This window comes from Neodiprion fabricii, chromosome 2 (assembly GCF_021155785.1).
Source record: "Neodiprion fabricii isolate iyNeoFabr1 chromosome 2, iyNeoFabr1.1, whole genome shotgun sequence".
Taxonomy (NCBI): domain Eukaryota; kingdom Metazoa; phylum Arthropoda; class Insecta; order Hymenoptera; family Diprionidae; genus Neodiprion; species Neodiprion fabricii.
The window spans coordinates 30,579,159-30,599,022 of record NC_060240.1 but is presented as its reverse complement, the minus strand read 5'-3'; the positions used below and the strand labels follow the sequence as shown (position 1 = coordinate 30,599,022).

General features: G+C 38.8%; 2 protein-coding genes across 15 annotated transcripts in view; one reads left to right on the top strand and one right to left on the bottom strand.

Annotated features, from left to right (window-relative positions):
* LOC124175161 (collagen alpha-5(IV) chain-like) overlaps positions 1 to 16,904 on the top strand; it is a 31,594-nt gene extending 14,690 nt beyond the window's left edge. Inside the window, exons 4-27 of the mRNA XM_046555120.1 lie at positions 6 to 227; positions 1,146 to 1,208; positions 1,275 to 1,511; positions 1,703 to 1,864; positions 1,954 to 2,080; positions 2,488 to 2,637; positions 3,462 to 3,638; positions 3,742 to 3,906; positions 4,482 to 4,831; positions 6,905 to 7,160; positions 8,363 to 8,556; positions 8,944 to 9,150; positions 9,235 to 9,340; positions 9,642 to 10,186; positions 10,983 to 11,181; positions 12,228 to 12,427; positions 12,511 to 12,610; positions 12,695 to 12,880; positions 13,457 to 13,749; positions 14,495 to 14,582; positions 14,654 to 14,824; positions 14,915 to 15,100; positions 15,217 to 15,509; positions 15,917 to 16,904. Coding sequence (XP_046411076.1) covers positions 6 to 227; positions 1,146 to 1,208; positions 1,275 to 1,511; positions 1,703 to 1,864; positions 1,954 to 2,080; positions 2,488 to 2,637; positions 3,462 to 3,638; positions 3,742 to 3,906; positions 4,482 to 4,831; positions 6,905 to 7,160; positions 8,363 to 8,556; positions 8,944 to 9,150; positions 9,235 to 9,340; positions 9,642 to 10,186; positions 10,983 to 11,181; positions 12,228 to 12,427; positions 12,511 to 12,610; positions 12,695 to 12,880; positions 13,457 to 13,749; positions 14,495 to 14,582; positions 14,654 to 14,824; positions 14,915 to 15,100; positions 15,217 to 15,509; positions 15,917 to 16,405 — 5,166 coding nt within the window. The 3' untranslated portion in view covers positions 16,406 to 16,904. The remainder of the gene's footprint in view (positions 1 to 5; positions 228 to 1,145; positions 1,209 to 1,274; positions 1,512 to 1,702; positions 1,865 to 1,953; positions 2,081 to 2,487; positions 2,638 to 3,461; positions 3,639 to 3,741; positions 3,907 to 4,481; positions 4,832 to 6,904; positions 7,161 to 8,362; positions 8,557 to 8,943; positions 9,151 to 9,234; positions 9,341 to 9,641; positions 10,187 to 10,982; positions 11,182 to 12,227; positions 12,428 to 12,510; positions 12,611 to 12,694; positions 12,881 to 13,456; positions 13,750 to 14,494; positions 14,583 to 14,653; positions 14,825 to 14,914; positions 15,101 to 15,216; positions 15,510 to 15,916) is intronic.
* Positions 16,570 to 19,864, bottom strand: part of LOC124175163 (nuclear receptor coactivator 1-like) — a 64,073-nt gene continuing 60,778 nt past the window's right edge. For all 14 annotated transcript variants that reach the window (XM_046555132.1, XM_046555134.1, XM_046555131.1 and 11 more), the window contains one exon: positions 16,570 to 19,439. In XM_046555132.1, the coding sequence (XP_046411088.1) occupies positions 19,371 to 19,439 (69 nt within the window). In that variant the 3' untranslated portion in view covers positions 16,570 to 19,370. The remainder of the gene's footprint in view (positions 19,440 to 19,864) is intronic.

Here is a 19,864-nt window from a genome sequence, read left to right as displayed (position 1 = left end):
AACAGGGACAGCCCGGTGCTCCAGGTGTGAGGGGTCCGGATGGTCTCGACGGATGCAATGGAACTGACGGAATAGCCGGAGCTCCCGGCAGGTCGGGTATACAGGGTTTACCAGGTGAGCCAGGTCCTATCGGGAACCAAGGATTTCCCGGAGAACCTGGCGATGGTGGAATTAATTCAGTCGGAGTAAAGGGGGAACGAGGAACTCCTGGATACGACGGAAGTCAGGTAATCTTGTGCGAAATAAGGGATGGCGGGGCATGATGGGGACATTGAGCTTTGTGCATAAGTAAAATACATTATTTTTACAATTTAAGTATCATGTCAATTAGATATATGATCATTTACGGCATTCACGTTTAAATCAATTTTCATTGAAAATATTATAAAAATTTTGCACACTTCACATACATCCGTTGGATCCTGAAACAAGAGGTATTCAATTTTAGTACAGTGACATACAAACAAATCGGTACAAATGCGCGGTATCTTTGTATTGGTCTACGAATATGGGATGAGGTAAGATGGGATACCGTTCAACGCTACAACTATATCATATTCATATAAACATTTTCTATCGTTACGATTTTTTGAAGACCAGTCATTTTGACTGGATTTGGTAGAAATAGCATCGGCTTAACTTCGGTAGTTCTAGTTTTAACCAGTATCGACATATCTTGCCCCAGTAGCTCATGCAAAAAAAAAAATAAACGAAAATTGTGACAGGAATATGAGCTGTGATTAAAAATTATGCTCTCACTTGCTGGTGCACTAATTTCAGCTGACATTAACACCTGTATTCAAATTATCACGTTACAATATTATACCAATGTCACGCAACTATTTAGATGGAAAATTAGAGCAGAAACGACGAATTTTCGTTTTTTTGTCTAGCGGCGAAAAAGCGTCCTTCATCTATAATGCAACTCGGGTGGCTGGCGGCCGGTGAAAGACACTAAACGCCGTTTATACTCTCGTTAATTGATGTTATGACACCTGTCCCGTCTTGCCCCCGTCACCGTTTTACCCCGCCCGCCCTTGCTGAAAAGCACCCAACAAAAATTGCATTACACAATGAATGCATAGATTAGCTAATTGTTTTTCAAAACTCTTCACCCGATAACAAACACACTTCTTCCTGTTCAGGGACATCCAGGATTTCAAGGTCTTCCTGGAGGTTTAGGAGCCCCAGGAGAGACCGGAGACACTGTAAGTATATATACGGTTATTGTTGTTGTAAGCGATGGGACTTTATTATACATTTTTTTAAATCAGGGATACATGGGAGAGCCTGGACTTCCGGGACTTCAGGGTGATCGTGGAGAAGACCGTTGGGGGGTTAAGGGTACCCAGGGAGAAACAGGTGACACCGGTGAGCAAGGTGAACCAGATAATCAACTGATCAGCCCTGGGACCGACGTATTACAGCCAGGTGTTACCGGAGCGACCGGTGCTAAAGGGGATCGTGGAGATCGTGGACCGAAGGGAGTGCTTGGTTGGAAAGGACACGTTGTAAGTCTTTACCCCTGAGATGAACTGAACAGTACATGTATCCGAAAGACAGTGAAGAAGCTTCCATATTCTGTAGCTGCTCTGGACTCACTGCATTGCGTATGAAATAACGGGTTGTTGAACTATCATTTTTTATCGGCACAAAAGAGCGTCCGCAACAGTCGGTGATACGCGAGAAATAAATATTTCAGGGTCGACCTGGAATCATAGGTCTAAAAGGATTGAAAGGTCATCGAGGTTATCAAGGCTCGAGAGGAAAGCAGGGGATCGTGGGCACGCCAGGACAGCCTGGGGAGAAAGGTTCAAAGGGCGCACCTGGATTCGAGGGTAGACCTGGAACTGATGGCTCCAAAGTATGTCTTACCAAATGAAGCAGAGGAAAATATCTACACTTGTATTTTGCTGACAATGAATTGAATACCTCTGTATTGCTTCTGCGCAGGGTGAACAAGGTGAACTTGGTAACGCTGGTCCTCCAGGAAAACAGGGTCCCGAAGGACCCCGTGGACTTTACATCCCAGATCTGGACGAAATAATTAAGGGAAGCGTTGGAAAACCAGGAGAAACCGGTCAGTTTAATTTGTAAGAAATATTCATGGACACTGTCCTTGGCATGATGCCTTTGATGGTCTTGCGTGAATATACTCGATGAGCTAGTAGGGTAATAAGCTCAATAATATAAGCAAACTTTTAACACTTACGTGATCGTAAATAGTTGTCTTCGTGCGAGTCCAAGAGAAAAATAACGATGAACTTTTTTTTTATTTCTTAAGCAAGAAAAGCACAAAGCGTTCTCGCGTCTCACTCGATCGCCGCATGACTATCGACGACCGCGTCACATGTTCCCGTTCACGTCATCCTCTTTTCTTCGTTTAAAATGTGTCGTGTGATGCTCAGTTACCGGGATATTTCAATTTCTAAACTTGCCCCTATGCTCAACTAGCCTCGCCCTACCTTGACATACGACTTCTTCCAGGTCCGCCTGGTCGGAAGGGAGATCCAGGATTATTCGGGTCGCCCGGAAATGTCGGATACATCGGGTTGCCAGGTCCACCAGGACCTCCAGGTCCGCCTGGTCTGCCTGGACCAAAGGGTAAATCTGTCAGAGGAGACCCTGGTGATGACGGTAAGCAATGAATCAGTTTCTCTCATTTTGTACGTCACATCCGTAAGTATGTTCATTAACCGGTTGACTGGTACGAATTTCTTTCGGTTTTCGTGCCAAGATTGGCGACAGTCACAGACAACCGACCAAATTAGACCAAAATTAGTATCCGGGACTTTTTTGGGTCCCTGATTTCATTTCAATACTTATTTTTTGAATTCGCCTGCTCCTGAGAGTTAAAATAGCGATGACACAGGGTCAATTTTCAATTTTATTGTGAATCTTGTTGCTATATTCAAATTCGAAATTTGGTGTACCTGTAGGGGTTTTTGGGGTTTTCAATTCCAATGCAAAAGTTATTCCCTGAATCTGCCACCCCCTGAGGGCGAAAATAGGGGTGAGTCAAATTAAATATTTAGTTTTATTATGAATTTTTTCTTGCTATATTCAAGTTCGACTTTTGGTATACCTGGAGGGGTTTCAAGTATAGCCGTCAACATTTTGGATCCTCCATCTTGCAATTCTTCTATTCTGATAACGGATTCATCATTAGTAACCCCAAAAACCCCCGAGTAAGAATTTTCAAAAGACTTATTCCACTTCTTGACTTTTTGGTACGAAGGTGCTGAGGCCTGGTCGTAATTACCGGTATTTGAAGCCACCATTTTGAATCCCTCATATCGAGTTTTCCAATTCTAATTTCGAATTCGGATTTAGGGGCCCCCAATACGGTAGTGTACGAATTTTCGTCCAAATCGATCGAGAAATTAGTTATTAAAAAATATGCATATATGCATCATTACCAGCCAACCGGTTAAATGCAAAACGATATTGACTGTTTTTAGGAGCTCCGGGAGTAAAGGGAAATATCGGACCGAACGGTTTTCCTGGACCTCAAGGAATAATGGGAGCAAAAGGCTTTCAAGGTGAGACGATCGTCGGCCCGCCCGGTGAGCCTGGATCACCTGGCATAGATGGATATTGGGGATTCGCTGGTGATCGCGGTGAAGATGGTGCTGAAGGTAATTCAAAAATACAGTCAACACCTTTACAAACGTATATACTCATCGTAATTGCTTTACAATAACCACAGCTACTCGCGCTAATATTTTTCTTTCGACCCAGGACCGAAGGGATCCCCTGGAAGAGGTGTGCCTATAAAAGGACCTCAGGGAGAAGTTGGACCACCAGGACCACCTGGTCCCCCAGGAGTGGACGGTCGACCAGGCCCCACAGGATTAATGGGACAGAAAGGATTGCGAGGAGATGATTGTGGCATCTGCAAACCAGGTAAAAACTATTAATTTCTGACTATTTGTATTAACTTGTACGTACAAATCACAAAAATTTAGGTAGCATCAATGGTCCAATCATTGAGGGGGTTCGTCACCTATGAGTGTTGTATAACGTTCACGATTTTCAAAAATTGTATGGGTTGCGGAGTAAGGAAGGGAAAAAAATTGGGCAGATCGGGTTTAGAAATAGGCAATGTCAGCTTCGATTTAAAAAAAAAAGTTATATCGTAACATGAAAATTGTAGCTGCTACGGCTACCGAAGTTATGGTGTGCATAAAGCAGCGTTGAAAACGGTAACCCTGTTTTCAGCCAAACGAAGTATCTGAAAAACAAAAACCAAAGATCACTTTAAAGGCTAAATAGATGAATCCCTCTATCCTCCTGTGGAACCGATTTTCAAAGAAACGAAATTTAGTAGAGATATGAACTTTTTTTAATTGGTAAGTCACATTATCTGGATTTTCAGCAGTGGCTTCAGCTGCATGTATTGAACGGACAAACGTTCACGCAAACAAAAAAAAATTATTTTCGAAACTAAGGAACTCCCTGAACGTATTTTGATATGACAGGTATCCCTGGCGCAAAAGGTGAACGAGGAGAGTCGGGCACGGATGCTTTCCAAGGCCCACCAGGACCTCCCGGTTTACCTGGACCTCGAGGATACGACGGACCTGCAGGTCGTCCTGGTCCGATGGGACCAAAGGGACTCCGGGGTATGCCTGGTCGTTCTGGGCTCGCAGGTATCCAAGGACCAAAGGGGGAAAAGGGAAAAATAATTTGGCCGGCCGAATCTTTAATGAGAAGCCCGCCTGGCGAACCAGGATTCAAAGGTTTCCGTGGTGAGGAAGGTCCTCCAGGGACACGGGGCTATCCCGGTTTCCCAGGTGACTATGGGCCGACCGGATTTAAAGGAGATAAGGTAAATAAAAATAAAATAGTAGTATAGTAGTATTGCATATTGTTACCCGGACACATACAGGATCCATAACAAATGGTTAGAAATTAAATCAATAACATTGCAAGAATGAATAATCGATATGAAAAAAATAATTAAATATAATAAAACAGAGACGGAATTATACTGAAGACAAACAGTTGATTATTCGTTTAAGCAAAAGGCTCTAAGAAGGCAGCTGTATTGTAGAAAGTAGAATATGGCTTTAATTGATTTCGCATCTTCGCAATTTACGATATCCGGTGCTCTATGGTACGATACGACATAGGGTTTGAGGTAAAATTGACGGTACTGATCGAAAATTGGACAGTCATTGACGAGATGTTGCATTGAATCTTGCATTCTCGTATTACAGACTGGGCAATGGTGGGTAAAAAAAATCAAGTATTTTTTTTTTTTGGATCCGACACACGAAAACTAGTTCCTAGGTACCTCTAGAAAGTACTCACCAAGTATGAGCTCTTAATATTAACGGGAAGATTATGCTTATCATAGTTTTCCATTTTCAATTTAGTATCATATAAAAATGGTCATATCTTATCAACAATAGATCGTTTAACCAATCGCAAAGTCAATATTTGTAGGAAATTGAACGCTCTACAAAAAAGTTCTGTTGTGGTTAATCGATTACTCGAGCCATTCAAAAGATATTCGCAGTAGAATTCCAATGCCTACTGATTTTAATAGTTTTCCAATAAATATTTCCAATTTATCCATTTAATTTGTGAATTTTGAGATAATTTACGTTCTATTTCAGGAAAAGAAGGTTTTTATTTAAGAAATATCATTTTACATGTCAGCAGAAAAAAAATTTCCATTTCACCATATGAAATTTTATAATTCTATACAGTATTGAATCAAGTTATTTTCCTTAAAATACTTCAATCTTTGACCTTGAATATCTTTTAAATGGTTGGATTAATGAAAAAAGTATAAAAGACCATTTTTGTAGAGCGTTCAATTTTCTATAAATATCGACTTTGCGATTGGTTAAGCGATCTATTGTTGATAAGATATGACCATTTTTATATGATACCAAATTGAAAATGGAAAACTATTATGAGCATAATCTTCCCGTTAATATTAGGAGCTCATACTTGGTGAGTACTTTCTAGAGGTACCTAGGAACTAGTTTTCATGTGTCGGTTCCAAAAAAAAAAAATACTTGATTTTTTTGACCCACCCTAAGTCTGGGCATGGATATGCATAGTTAAATTTGGAGCACAGCTGGTTGAATCATGGATGACGATAATATTTGCTAGCGAGTCTGACTTGTATAAAGACTTTCAGAGCTTGAAAATTGACTCTTCGGCTCAGGAACGAGGCCTCGATTCCATCAGTAGGTCTTTGGATTTGGAACTGTGGATAATGGGCATTACAGACAATTCTTAAATCACGTTGGTGCAATTGGGCTTTGTATTTGTCTAGAAAAAACAGTTTATATGTCTCGATCGATCAGAGTCTAGAGTTTCAAGGTCTGATTTTTAAGAAGGTGGAAAGCGTCTTCAAAATCAGCCCTCGAAATGTCGCCGTCTTTTCCACGGTCTCTTTTTCTCGTTACATATTCTCTGATGTCGCAATCTGAGCCAGCTCCATCTCTGGTGAATGTGAATGCTCTTGGTTTTCTGCCAGATTTATTTTTTTATTGGAGATGGTGAAATTTGAGCACTCTCCATAGCTTCAGACTTTTGACTGGTTTCAGCAATTGTAATTCGAGGTGGATTAGCAAGCTAATATATTTTGTACATCTACTGCACAGACCATTCAAACCTGAAATCATTTAATTTTTTCTCCGTAATATTCAGCTGATATCTCATGCACAGGCTTACACTTTTTATTATTAGGGATTAGTTGTTGAAAATTAACAATGAAAATAGTTTAGAAATTAGTTTTAAAGATTTACTTGTTGGCCAACATTTTTTTAAATACTAGAGCACCTTACAGATACGTGTTTAAAGTACAGTCATACTTTCTAGCTGTAATGAAAAATTAAATATACGACTTGAGTACTTAACTATTTTACTTTATTCGAATCAGGGTGACTACGGTGATGCAGGAATACCGGGGCGGAACGGTGTGAACGGTCGGGATGGTTTACCGGGTGCCAAAGGTGACGATGTGCTAATTCCGAAAGAATATCTCGTGGGTGATCCGGGACTTCCCGGAGAGCCCGGTATACCAGGAGATCAAGGAAACATGGGAGTTCGAGGACCGCCGGGATTGTCGGACCCTCGCCAAATCACAGATAGACTCAGAGGAGATCGCGGTCCGAAAGGAATGCCTGGCGATGCAGGTACGTAGTTAATCCTTTGAAGCATACATTTTTCTTTGCAGTCAAAGTCCATGAAACTGGGTACGCAAGGAGTTTCCGGGGTCGCTGAAAACGAATCCAACGTCAGAATTTCAAAATTCAAAATGGCGGATCCAATACCCAGTGAACACGTTTATATAAATTTGATGGCAACATTATATCATTCAATACCATGCTTTACATAAGATATAACTCATTATTTCACACATAGAAAGAATATCGATTTGATGTCAACATGATCCTCCTGAAGTCAATTTGAAATAACGCTGACGTAATAAGAACGGTTAATATTTTTATTCGTAACTATATCTTTAATGTGACCTTGTGGTGACATATACCTAGCATCCTCCAGAAATAATGTAGTGGAATGGAACACATATTTATACCTTACACAACAATATCACGCGATACAAGACACTTCAAACTTCGACTTAGTACAATACATTACGCGGATCTACTTTACACTTGCGACTCAATTGTAGAAATACATAACAGAATTATTTGGTAACTTCTATACGTATTTATATACTAAACTTGAAATGTTGCAACAGCTACGAAAAAGGATACCATGGATAAAAACGAATCCGACGTCAGAATTACAAAAATGTGATATGCGGAATGGATTCAATGCGTTTTGCACAAAATGCTTGAATGTATCTCGCTGTTTGCCGCTGTTATCCGGACTGACGACGAAAACGTAGCGAAATTCTAGTTCCATCTTCGTTCCGGGTAACGCAAAGAGCGAGATTCATATAAAAATTTTGTGAAGAATACAGAATATGCATTCTGCATATTGAATTTTGAAATTCTGCCATCAGATTCGTTTTCAGCGAACCCGAAAACACAAGATTACTGAGTTCCGCTTTTCTAGACACCATAACCTTCCCACAATTACATTTATTGCATAAAAACACCGTGTTCGTTTATAGCGCTCACTATATTCGTGAATTCATCACAACCCCTGCGAAAACATCAACATCGACATCTTAAAAGTCGAATTATGCAAAAAAAATTATCGCGATATCTCAAAAATTAAATGTAAATCTTAAATAACCCATTCAAAAAAGGTGTCACATATATATGACGTAGTGCCACAAAGGGTTAAAAGATAAAAAACACTTCACTTTACACTTCCTGAATGCCTAAATATAATCAATTAACTCCTCCATGAAATCCAATTACAGGTCAAGACGGGTTGACCGGCTTGCGCGGGTTACCTGGTGATGAAGGGCCAATTGGACCTCGGGGGAATAGAGGCCCAACCGGTAGCACAAAGCCAGGTCCCCCTGGATTCAAAGGATATACTGGAATACCTGGTGATCCGGGTCCCCAAGGCCTCTCTGGACAACCAGGACGTGAAGGATTGCCAGGTCTACCTGTATGTAAATACGCGTTTGAATTTCTCAATCCGTATACATTCATTTGTAGTCCAGTCAAATTAACAAAAATAGAAAAATTAATCGGTATAAAGCTATAAATTTGTGGAGACCTTCATTTCGGTATACTTTTGAAGAAAGCTCGCAAGAAAGCAAAAATCCTGACTTCCACGGCCCAACCACCATCTTGAAAATAAGGTGCTCCAATCCAATTTTTTCATCATATTTCGATAATCGTTGAACCGATCGCGATAAAGATTATTACAAAAATTAAAGCTCATTAAACTCTCTGTAAAAAAGGTACAATTCAGTTGTTTTTTTTCACTTGACTGGACAAATGCTGATATTTTACATCAATAACCCGGCTTCATACGTATGAAACCTAACAGGGTCCCCTCGCGCAAAAAGGAGACCATGGTGCACCTGGTTTAACCATTTACTACGGCGAAGTAGGAGAAATGGGACCAACCGGACAAAAAGGAGACTATGGCGATGCTGGTTTCGATGGTCTTCCCGGAAGAAGTGGTGAGCCAGGTGTCAAAGGTTTCAAGGGTACGAAAGGTGCTCCCGGATTAGAGGGTCGCCTTGGTCTTCAGGTAAATAAAATGACATAATACCATCCAGAACTTCCAAAAATCTTTATAGAATGACAAATAAATTCAACCATTCGTTCCAATCAGGGACCCAAAGGTCAAACCGGATCCAGTATTCAAGGATATCGCGGTGCACCTGGCGCTCCTGGCCGCCCTGGCAATCGCGGGATTTACGGCAATAAAGGAGCCAGAGGTGATGAATCCTAAACTTACTCGACATACAAATGGGGCAGAATTATTCAAGTGTACCAGGCCCAAAGTAAAAATTATCCGATCAAAAAATTGTACCCCCTCCATCTCAGTCTATATTTGTCGAAATGAATTAATATTTGATGCGAGCAGTGCCACCCAATAGGACAACAGTTAGCCCAATTCTCAGCCCGGTCGGATAGCTTTTTTTTCGGCTGGTACACTTTATTCTGCCCCATGTACAATACTAGATATCACAGTGGTCGGGTAACTAATATATACAATTCTGAACTATTTTCAAAAAGGAGAGGCTGGTCAGCCTGGATTCGACGGTATGAAAGGTCTGAAAGGAGAGATTGGATTTACCGGATTCCGAGGACAGATAGGCGACTACGGTCCACAGGGTTACACGGGTATGAGTGGTCCTAGGGGACAACCTGGTCTACCCGGAAAAATTGGAGATGATGGACCGAACGGTATACCTGGAATGCCGGGTTTGGATGGCCGACCGGGAATAGTCGGAGTGAACGGACTGAAAGGGGAACGTGGAATTACTGGTCCACCAGGATTAGATGGACTACAAGGCCCCCCTGGACCAAAGGGTGACTTGGGAGATTTCGGTGAACCCGGGCAAGATGGTCCACCCGGGGAATCATCTTTCAGCGGCCCGCAGGGCGATGTCGGAGATGCTGCTGCGCCTGGCGATGTTGGTTTGCCAGGGCTTCCAGGTATAGATGGGCGTCTAGGGCTGCCCGGTGAGCCTGGCCAATCGTTGGACGGTTTCAAAGGTATCCAAGGATCGCCGGGTGATGACGGCTTCGACGGACTCAACGGAATAGACGGAATCAAAGTAAGTAAGAGTAAAATGACGAAATACGTAATGTTACTTCAGTTAGCGCTACCAATTGAAACTACACGAATTTGAATGATGGGTAATTTGCCGTTATTTAGCCGCTAATTAGTCGTGACGATTAACCTTTTGCCGTTGTTGAAACTGTTTTAAAAAAATCTAAGGCTACGCCAACTTTATGATAAGTTAGCGTGATCTCACTGAAATACGCGTGAAGGTAGAATCGCAGGAAACTCGAACTAGACTTAGAGTTTGCCGTTCATTAGCCGCGACTCAAATCAATTGCGAGAAACTCAACATTATTTTTTTTTTTATTTCTAATATGCAATTTTGGCTGCCCGATTCCAGCTAACGCAACCAGACTAATGAGTTATCTGAAAAGATAGAGTCGCACGATCCAAGGACTAGGGTCAGAATTTGCCGCTTATTAACCGCGACCCTAATCAGTCGAAGCTAGGAATAATTTTTTTTTTCACATTTTAAAACGCACTTTTGGCCACCCAACTCCATTTAGTGTAACCGCACTTAACTCTTTCTTCTGCGGTAAGTCATCAGAATGGTTACGATACCTGGTATCGGGTGACCAAAATTGCATTCAAAAAAGAAATAATTTTTTTTGGAATTTCTCTCAATTGTCACGACTAATTAGTGGCTGAATAGCCGCAAATTAGCGAATACTGCAAATTTTTATAGTTTCAATTGGTAGCGCTAACTCAAGTAATCTCAATACGTGCTTTGTTGGCGCCTTCATTACATACACTTACCTAGCTCATCGATTATTTTTCAATTCTCATAGGGTGAAATGGGAGATATGGGTCCTGACGGTCCGAAAGGGGAGCAAGGAGAGAAAGGTTTTCGAGGTCGACCGGGGTCACCTGGCTACTATGGAAGACCAGGATTGAAGGGGAAGACGGGCCGGATTGGACCGGTGGGACCACCCGGCCCGAAAGGAATTCGTGGTATAGAAGGAGATCCAGGAGAGATGGGACGCCCAGGTATGGAATTCAGTCACAACTATACATGAGTAACTGAAACTGAATTGCTACTCGTAAGGAATAGAGTCCCGTGCAGATATCATGTGATAGCAGCCGTGCTTATAAAATGGGCCAGTATCGTTCCGATATTTGTGTACCGATATAACGGCCCCTGGTTCAATGTCGGAAGTAGTAATAAAGGTCAAAGATAGACGGGTGAAAATGGCGCAACGTTGGTTTTGGATCGGTACTTGCAACAACGGTTAAGAATTGGCGTACAATAACGGTCAAAAGTTGGTTATACATCTGCAAGCCAAGCAACGGCCAAGTCTTGATTTACTGTATCTGATCAACGTTGGCGTCAGAGTTGCAGCCGATGTACAATCATCAAAGTACAATAATATAATTGATGCACAATGATATAAGCGAAGCTGCAATGAGCAATGAAAAAATTTGTGTTTAAACTTTGTACAAATCTCGGCTTATGGTATTTTCGTTATGTTCATGTGACGAAAAGTTACTATCATATTTCATACATAACTACAGCGATAAAAAAACCTAAAAGAAGTGATCTTAGCATAAGTTTTACAAAGTTACGCACGTTCATATGCGAGAGTTTGGGGTAACAAATTCAAGCGTGCGACTAATAATGCGAACGATGCGTCCCGTTAGAATTCACTACCGAAAGTCTAGCGGCGTATTTCTAGGAGTTAAAAGTGTTTGCATTAGTAGGCAGTTGAACTATGAGTAGATTACTCACTGATGAGCATACAGCTGATGTTGTAAATGGAAAAAAAAAACTATGTTGCCAACTTATTTAGAAAGTTTCTCGTTTTTTCAATAGTAGCTTGACAAACACATGTTGACCCAGCATCGTTTTCGAATGTCCGCTCACAAATTGGCAGCGTTACATTACAATCCTGGCCCATAACAAAATGCCAATGTTGCGCCGATCAAACAGTATCGCACAACGATATTGGCCGAACCCGGCACCGTATTACGATTTCTGTACGGAGTATTGTGTAACTGACCTATTACGGTGTGAAACACCATTCGCTTCTATACAGGAATGCCAGGAAATCCAGGTCCCAGAGGTTTACAGGGATATCCTGGTCCGAGGGGACGGAAGGGTGAAACTGGAGATCCAGGATTCGTTTCGTTCTCCGAAGCTGAAAAAGGTGATGTCGGAGACACAGGAATGAACGGTTTTAATGGTCGTAAGGGTGAAAGGGGGGTAGATGGTCTACCAGGAAGGCAAGGGCAGAAGGTAATGAAAATAATGGTTACCGGACGGAGAAGGAAATTAACTTCAAACTTCGGGTACTGAGACATTTCTGACGATCCTTTTAGGGGCAACTAGGAGACGCTGGATTGCAAGGAATGGCAGGGCATGTCGGATTCAGTGGCAGGAAGGGAATTCAGGGAGATCAAGGACCACAAGGACAACAAGGTAAAAGACTTGACTTAGGCGAACCCGATCGAACTTAATAACAAACAACACCATTGTTGAATTATCGACATACTTGCTACTCAGGCCCACCTGGACAATTTGCCGAAAGGGGCGAAAAAGGAACGCCAGGAATCGATGGCCTACCAGGATTTCCCGGTATCCCGGGACAAAAAGGAGCTCCTGGAGAATATGGATCGGATGGATTCCTCGGTTTGAACGGATTGCCAGGGCCCGTGATTCAAGGAATTAAGGGAGAAACGGGCGACCGAGGTTCGGAAAAAAAAAATTACAACTAGAATAGAAAGGGGCAGCATCAATTACATTTTTCATTGAATTGCCGGTTTAATTACATATTACTTTGAGCATTGTAATTGTGTTTCATTTAACTACAAATGTTGAAAATAAGTAGTGATTAAATTTCATTTCATTTAATTGCTAATTACTTTGCGCATTTATTCCAAAACAGCATCGATTACATGTAATCGATGACATATAATACCATTACATGTAACTGATGCTCAAAATAATTTAATTACATGTAATTGAGGCTCGAAATAATTCAATTCCAAGTAATTAATGCCCATAGCAATTGAATTACTTCAACGTAATAAAGCTCGTTTTTTTCATTTTTTTACGTGGTGGTGGGGAAATCCGTCATGGAGACTATGAATTATTTTGAATATTTGTAGTTAAATGAAATACAATGACAATGCTGAAAGTAATAATCATTGAAATACAGTTTAATTACAATACTTAAAGTAATTTGCGCCCAAAATACGTATATTACAAATTTGCCCGTCTTTGAACTAGAAGAAAAATCTTCACACAGTTTATACCGGTTTTCAGGATTCCCTGGGCGTATGGGTATTCCGGGAAAAATCGGCAGACCAGGAGTGGTAGGCTATCCGGGCGAATTAGGACCAAAGGGATACCGAGGAGAGCCTGGGTTCTCTGCATTCAGTGCCAAAGGACAACCTGGAGATATCGGTTTGCCTGGATTGACCGGTCGTGATGGGGCGAAGGGTATTCGTGGTGAACCGGGACTAAGTGGATTCGATGGCATGAGAGGAATTAAAGGAGAGAGAGGAGACGTAGGAGATGTCGGATTTGACGGATCCCCGGGAGAACCAGGACCACAGGTATTACAGAACAAAATTTCAATGCAGGCTGAATCCATCTCAAATCATGTAGGCCAGCAGAGGTCATCTTCCAGAATTGCTTGTAACTGGAATATGTTCTTCCTTGGCCAAAATAAGCCGACAAGTGTATTTTATTATTACCCAAATTAATTTTTCACGCCTCTCACCGATTTTTCAAGATTATAAGGTGAATATGGGTTTTCTCTGATATTTAACGATTCATTTCCGAAAAAATGAATGCCAATTTCACAAGCTTCGAGATTTTCTAAAACTTCTTATTTTGGAATACGTAGAATCTCACACTCCGTCGAATCATATAGCAGAATCAAAAAAATTAGCCAAATTGCAAAAACTATAGCGATTTGAAAACAAAAAAACCAAAACAAAAAGACGTTCTTCTGAAAGTTTAGTATGGTTTGGTAGGAAGTATACACTATATGTATACCCTATAAATGGCAATATCGATTTATTATTATTATTCGATATATTGATTTTTTAAAATTACGCTCCTGAGTAGTATAAGAAATAAGAAGGCTTGCTCCATTGAATATAATTCAATTCGTCACTTCACTGCAATAAATCCGCTTATTTTGGTCAAATATGACCTCCGCTGGCCCGCATTGTTTGACATAGATTCAGCCTGCATAAGATGACTAAATAATTCTTTGAAAAATCTAAGAATAAATCAATATTCAATAGAAAATATATCATTATCGCTGTTTGTTACCACGATATTTTTATCTAGGGAAGAAAAGGAGATCGCGGGCTATTCTTGTTTGGTCAACGCGTTTGGCCTGGGGTTCGAGGTGATGCCGGAGTAGAAGGATTACAAGGTAAATAAAAGGATGCAATCAAAAAGATTAGTTTCCACGCTCAGGGATTGAAAATAACTTTCCTGGGATAGGTTTGCGTGGAAGCCCAGGAAGCTACGGAGATCCAGGTCCAGACGGCCTACCAGGGCTTCCCGGAGAGCCAGGAGAAACAGGTCTACCTGGCCTTGAGGGGCCTCGTGGAGCATCTGGTGCCATGGGTAAACCCGGACTTCCGGGTCTAGAAGGACTTCGAGGTTCCCCAGGTACGTAGAAATATGAGCTGTAACATGCGTTTTTTCTTCAAATTCAAAATTTGTCAAACAAATTTCATAAAAAATCACCTGCTATTGAAGGACCACCGGGAGCAACTGGTGACGCAGCTCCATCACCTCCGGGTCCCAGAAGCAGAGGTTTCTACTTCGCAAGACATTCGCAGTCAATGATGATTCCGGAATGCCCAAGGAATACAGTAAAATTATGGGACGGATACTCCTTACTCCACATACTAAGCAACGGGAGACCACACGGTCAAGATCTAGGTAAATGCATAGATCATTAGATAATCGTACAAGTTAAGAAATGACAGATTTATCAATGGTATTCCTACCTACCTCATGTAAATACGTAGACATTAGTAACATGAAAAATTCTGCAGGCTCAGCTGGAAGCTGCCTAAGGAAATTCTCGACCCAGCCATACTTGTTCTGTAACTTAAACAACATTTGCGACTATGCGAATCATAACGACTACAGTTACTGGCTAAGCACATCTGAGGAAATGCCAACTATGATGACGCCAATCCAAGCTCCGGAAGTTAGAAGATACATATCCAGATGTTCAGTTTGCGAAGCACCGACTAGGATGATTGCAGTTCACAGTCAATCGATGTCAATACCAACCTGTCCAATTGGATGGGATGAGCTATGGACCGGTTATAGTTTCCTCATGGTATGACAAATTTGCGATTCTTTAAAATTTTCATGATCATTTAATAATTACTCCACTGTAAACACAAGAGGAAAGTGCTTGTTTGACAATTTTTTTTTTTTCATATTTTTTTTGGAAGGATGGATTGGTAATAAGATAATAAAATTTAACGACGTTATTAGGCATACATTTAAGCATAATACAAAAAATTATTGTCGACAAATATTAAAAAATGGCGACACTGGAGCATTTTTTGCAGAACGTACGCTTAATAACTTCCTTAAATATTAGGCATTTCTTGCATCCAAAAAAAAAATTCTCAACTTTATAGGCTTTTCCAGCGGTGTTACCCCTTGATCATGCTCGTGTGACAAATAACAAGTAATAATTTCTTTTCCTTTATTTCTTTTTCCATCTCATTTTACCAGCACACCGATGTTGGAGGACATGGCGATGGTCAATCATTGGTATCACCTGGATCCTGTCTTGAAGAATACCGTGCTCGACCATTTTTAGAGTGTCAAAGTATCGGCAGGTGTAACTCTTACACAACAGCGTCTTCATACTGGCTAGCCACAATCGAGGAGCGTGATATGTTCAGGAAGCCACGACCAGAGACCCTCAAGACTGATGTGACATCCCGTATAAGCAGGTGTGCAGTTTGCTTGCGTCAGTGGATCAGCGATGAAGGAAGGTCGAGTAGCTTCAGATTGGACGTGGCTAGACGGCCGCCACCAAATTTCACAAGGTATGGCGAGTTAATTCAATCCCGACCACAAGTTGAGCCCAGTCCCTCAGACAGACCAAGAGAATCCAGGGTACGTGGTAATCCTCGGAGACGTTTGCCTTACGGTTATCGCAGGAGAGGAAGAGTCAATCGCCGTCGTCCAGTAGGTAATCCATATAACAGGGTTTAATTGAGTGATTTTTAAGTGAAAATAACCAAAAATAAAAAAATTAAAAAACCGCATGATGTATGTATAAATATGAAACAAAGTTGTAAGAAGGAAATTACGATACAATACAAGCTTTGTGTATAATGTATAAAATATAACATCTGAATTCTTTTTTCCCGTCATAAACTTAATTTATACTATTTGAATTTAAATGATTTATGCTCGTCCACTCGTAACCGATCATTTCTCTTTACATAAAATATACTATTATTATACGTATATGGATACTTACGCATGTGTCGTACTAGTAAAAAATGCGACGATATTGTGCCATAAATGATATTGTTGATCAAACTATACCTGTAATAATAACGACTGCCAAATACCCTGTTAGAGTGCCTGCGAATTATGAATAACTAAATTAATATACATTATTATATTATAATTTTGTTGATGTAACTTCAAAGATACAATAAAGATATTTTATATCATTAGTTATAATAAAGGATTTGAAATTTCACATTTTTCTGCCGATTTCATTGTTTTTACATGTGATAAATCTTAAAGAATACAATTCAACTTTTCTCCGTCATTTCCAACAACTGTGTCTAAAAATATGTTCAATCACGATATCTTCCTATTTCCTGTTTTCTTGTCATTTGATGATCTTCCATGTTGCTCCAGCTATAATACTATGACTATAATGCTTATTATTACAACTATTATTATAACTAACTTTACCGATAAAATCTGGGTATCTGTATATGTATAGGCAAGTTTTCGGTAGTCATACTTTTATTTCCACTACAATAAAAATATACTTTGGATGCAGGGGTAGATTAAAATTAAATAATCCAAGTCATAAAATTTACGAATCGTATTAATTTTCTATTCGTGGAAAGATAAACGATGTTTACTCATTGTTCGAACTCCGCTTACTACGCGCCAAGTCTATAGGGTTTACTAGAATTAAAAATACAAATCTAAGCAGGTATTCTAGTAGAACCATCAATGCATGGATCAATTGTTGATTGTGAAAAAATACTTATAAGTTGGTGATTTCGAATTGTATAAAAACCACTTCCGCCCTATTATAACTCGACTATTGATACTTCTGTCAATAGTTGAATAGAATAAAATTTGAAATTTTTACGGTGGTTGATTGAAGGACAATCTCGCACAAATAATCCGTTACTATACAGTTTTCCCCAACGTTTCACTTCAGTTTCAAATGTTGAAAAAAGAAAAAACGATATATATATATATATATATATATTCCCTACACCCCTGCAAATAGTTATAATAACGCAAACGATATCGTATCTTAAAATAGAATTTTCGTTGTGAATTTAATACACCGAGTAGTTTCGTAAAACGTTGACAATATAAACACGTAACAATAATAATAATAATCAAGTGATTCTAAAACCTATAAGAATTTTCTTCACACGGTTCTTCAGAGAAAGAATAAAATCTGTTCACTATTTATTTTACGTACAACAAAGTGCATATCGTACGTCGTATAGGAAAAATTATTAATAAATATACATAATGCATCCATATTATATTTATATTTATAAAATTATTCCTCGTTAGAAAGCACATATGATCGATCTATCTGCGACATAACTCATATATATATATATACGTACGTATAGACGTATATACATATGTACGTATATATCTATCTATCTTATCATTCATATAACAGATGCCGTCGAGAATTAATTTAGTGCACATCTGATAAAACCCGAAGAGCAAATTACTGAGCTATGCAAAATAGAAGGTAAATTTTCTTTTGTATAAGTATATATATATTTATCTATATTTTTTATATGCATATATATTATAAACATATGTTTATATTTATATTTATATATTTTTCACATATAAATAAATATATATATATACACGTATATTTTTGTATATCTGTACCCTTACTATTGAATAGAAATATGCATATGCCAAATGTTCAATAATATTAATAATATTAATTTTACAAATAATAATAATCATAGATATAATGATAAAACTAACAATATAATTATCATAGTAATGATAGTTGTAATAATAATCGGCGTAACAGTAATAATTAATAATAATAGTTATAATCATATTAACAACAACAAGTATTCTTTGTCATATTTTGGTTGCAGATTCTTACAATCACAAATATATTATTTATAATACAATATAATTATTATCATTATATTAATAGTAACAATAACAATAATAAGAAATAATAAAATAATAGTAATAAAATAAAATTATTAATAATAATTAATAATAATTAATAATAATAGTAATAATAGTAATAATATTCGAACATATGTTATTTTAAATTAAGAGAAAACGTGATAGTGCTCTATTTTTGTGTACAATTATTAAACCTATAAATAGTTCTATGTTCAACAGCCAGTGGTATATTAAAGTATACCTTTGAGGTACCTACGTAGTTTCTTTCAGTGATACCGAACACAATATAGAGTAATACGTGACACTTGTAGCGCGAGTGTAACAAGTAAAATTTTGAAAAGACGTATTTTACCTGGTGACCCATTACATATTTAACTTCGGCCGAATTTGTCATCAGTTAATTAATCAATAATTAAAGATAGAAAAGGGCAAAAAAAATATAAAAATAAAATCGTGGTTTTATGAGAAAAGATATTGTAAGTATTTCTTGTATTTCCAATCCTCTCGCATATATGTATCTATTTATTTCAAATTTGAATCAATAAATTCGTTGGCTACAGTTTGTTTATTTAGACGATTTCTTTAGTTGTGCCCCATGTTATTCTTTATAGTATTCAGCAAATACGTATCTGCATACTGCCATATAGTATTTTGGGTATAATACAATAGTATCCGTATTACGTATATGACGTTTATGTATGATGCACGCCGTGGGCCAACATCCTCATTTTCAACATTTTCAGATATATATTAAATATATATTTTTATTTTCCGAAGTTTTGGCCCGCAGTCACTCGGATAATAGTTTTTGTAGTAGGGATGATTTCGGATCACCTCGTGCCACTTCCTCCATAGTAGTCTGAAATCATTAGTTCATGTGGCTGTTGAATGGACAAAAATAAATTTCTAACAATACGCTTCTATTGTTTACCACACGAGCTCAGTTGCAGAATGAAGATTTCAAAATAGATCTCGTAATTACCAAAATCTTGATGACAATGACAGTAATACCAAGACTGATAATACTAATAGTAGTACTGTCAACAGTGGTGATAAAAATAATTACGATGATGACAACTGGTCTAAGAATATCAATAATAACAAGTGTAACTGGAAACAATCGCTTAAACAAATATATATAACTGATAGATACAAATATATCAGTAATAATATTATGCTTATCTTCAAAATTTAAGGATAAAAAAAAAAAAGGGAAAAATAAACAGAAAGAAGCAAATATCGTTAAAAATCAAAAGAAAAACTTAAGATATTTCAAATAATTTC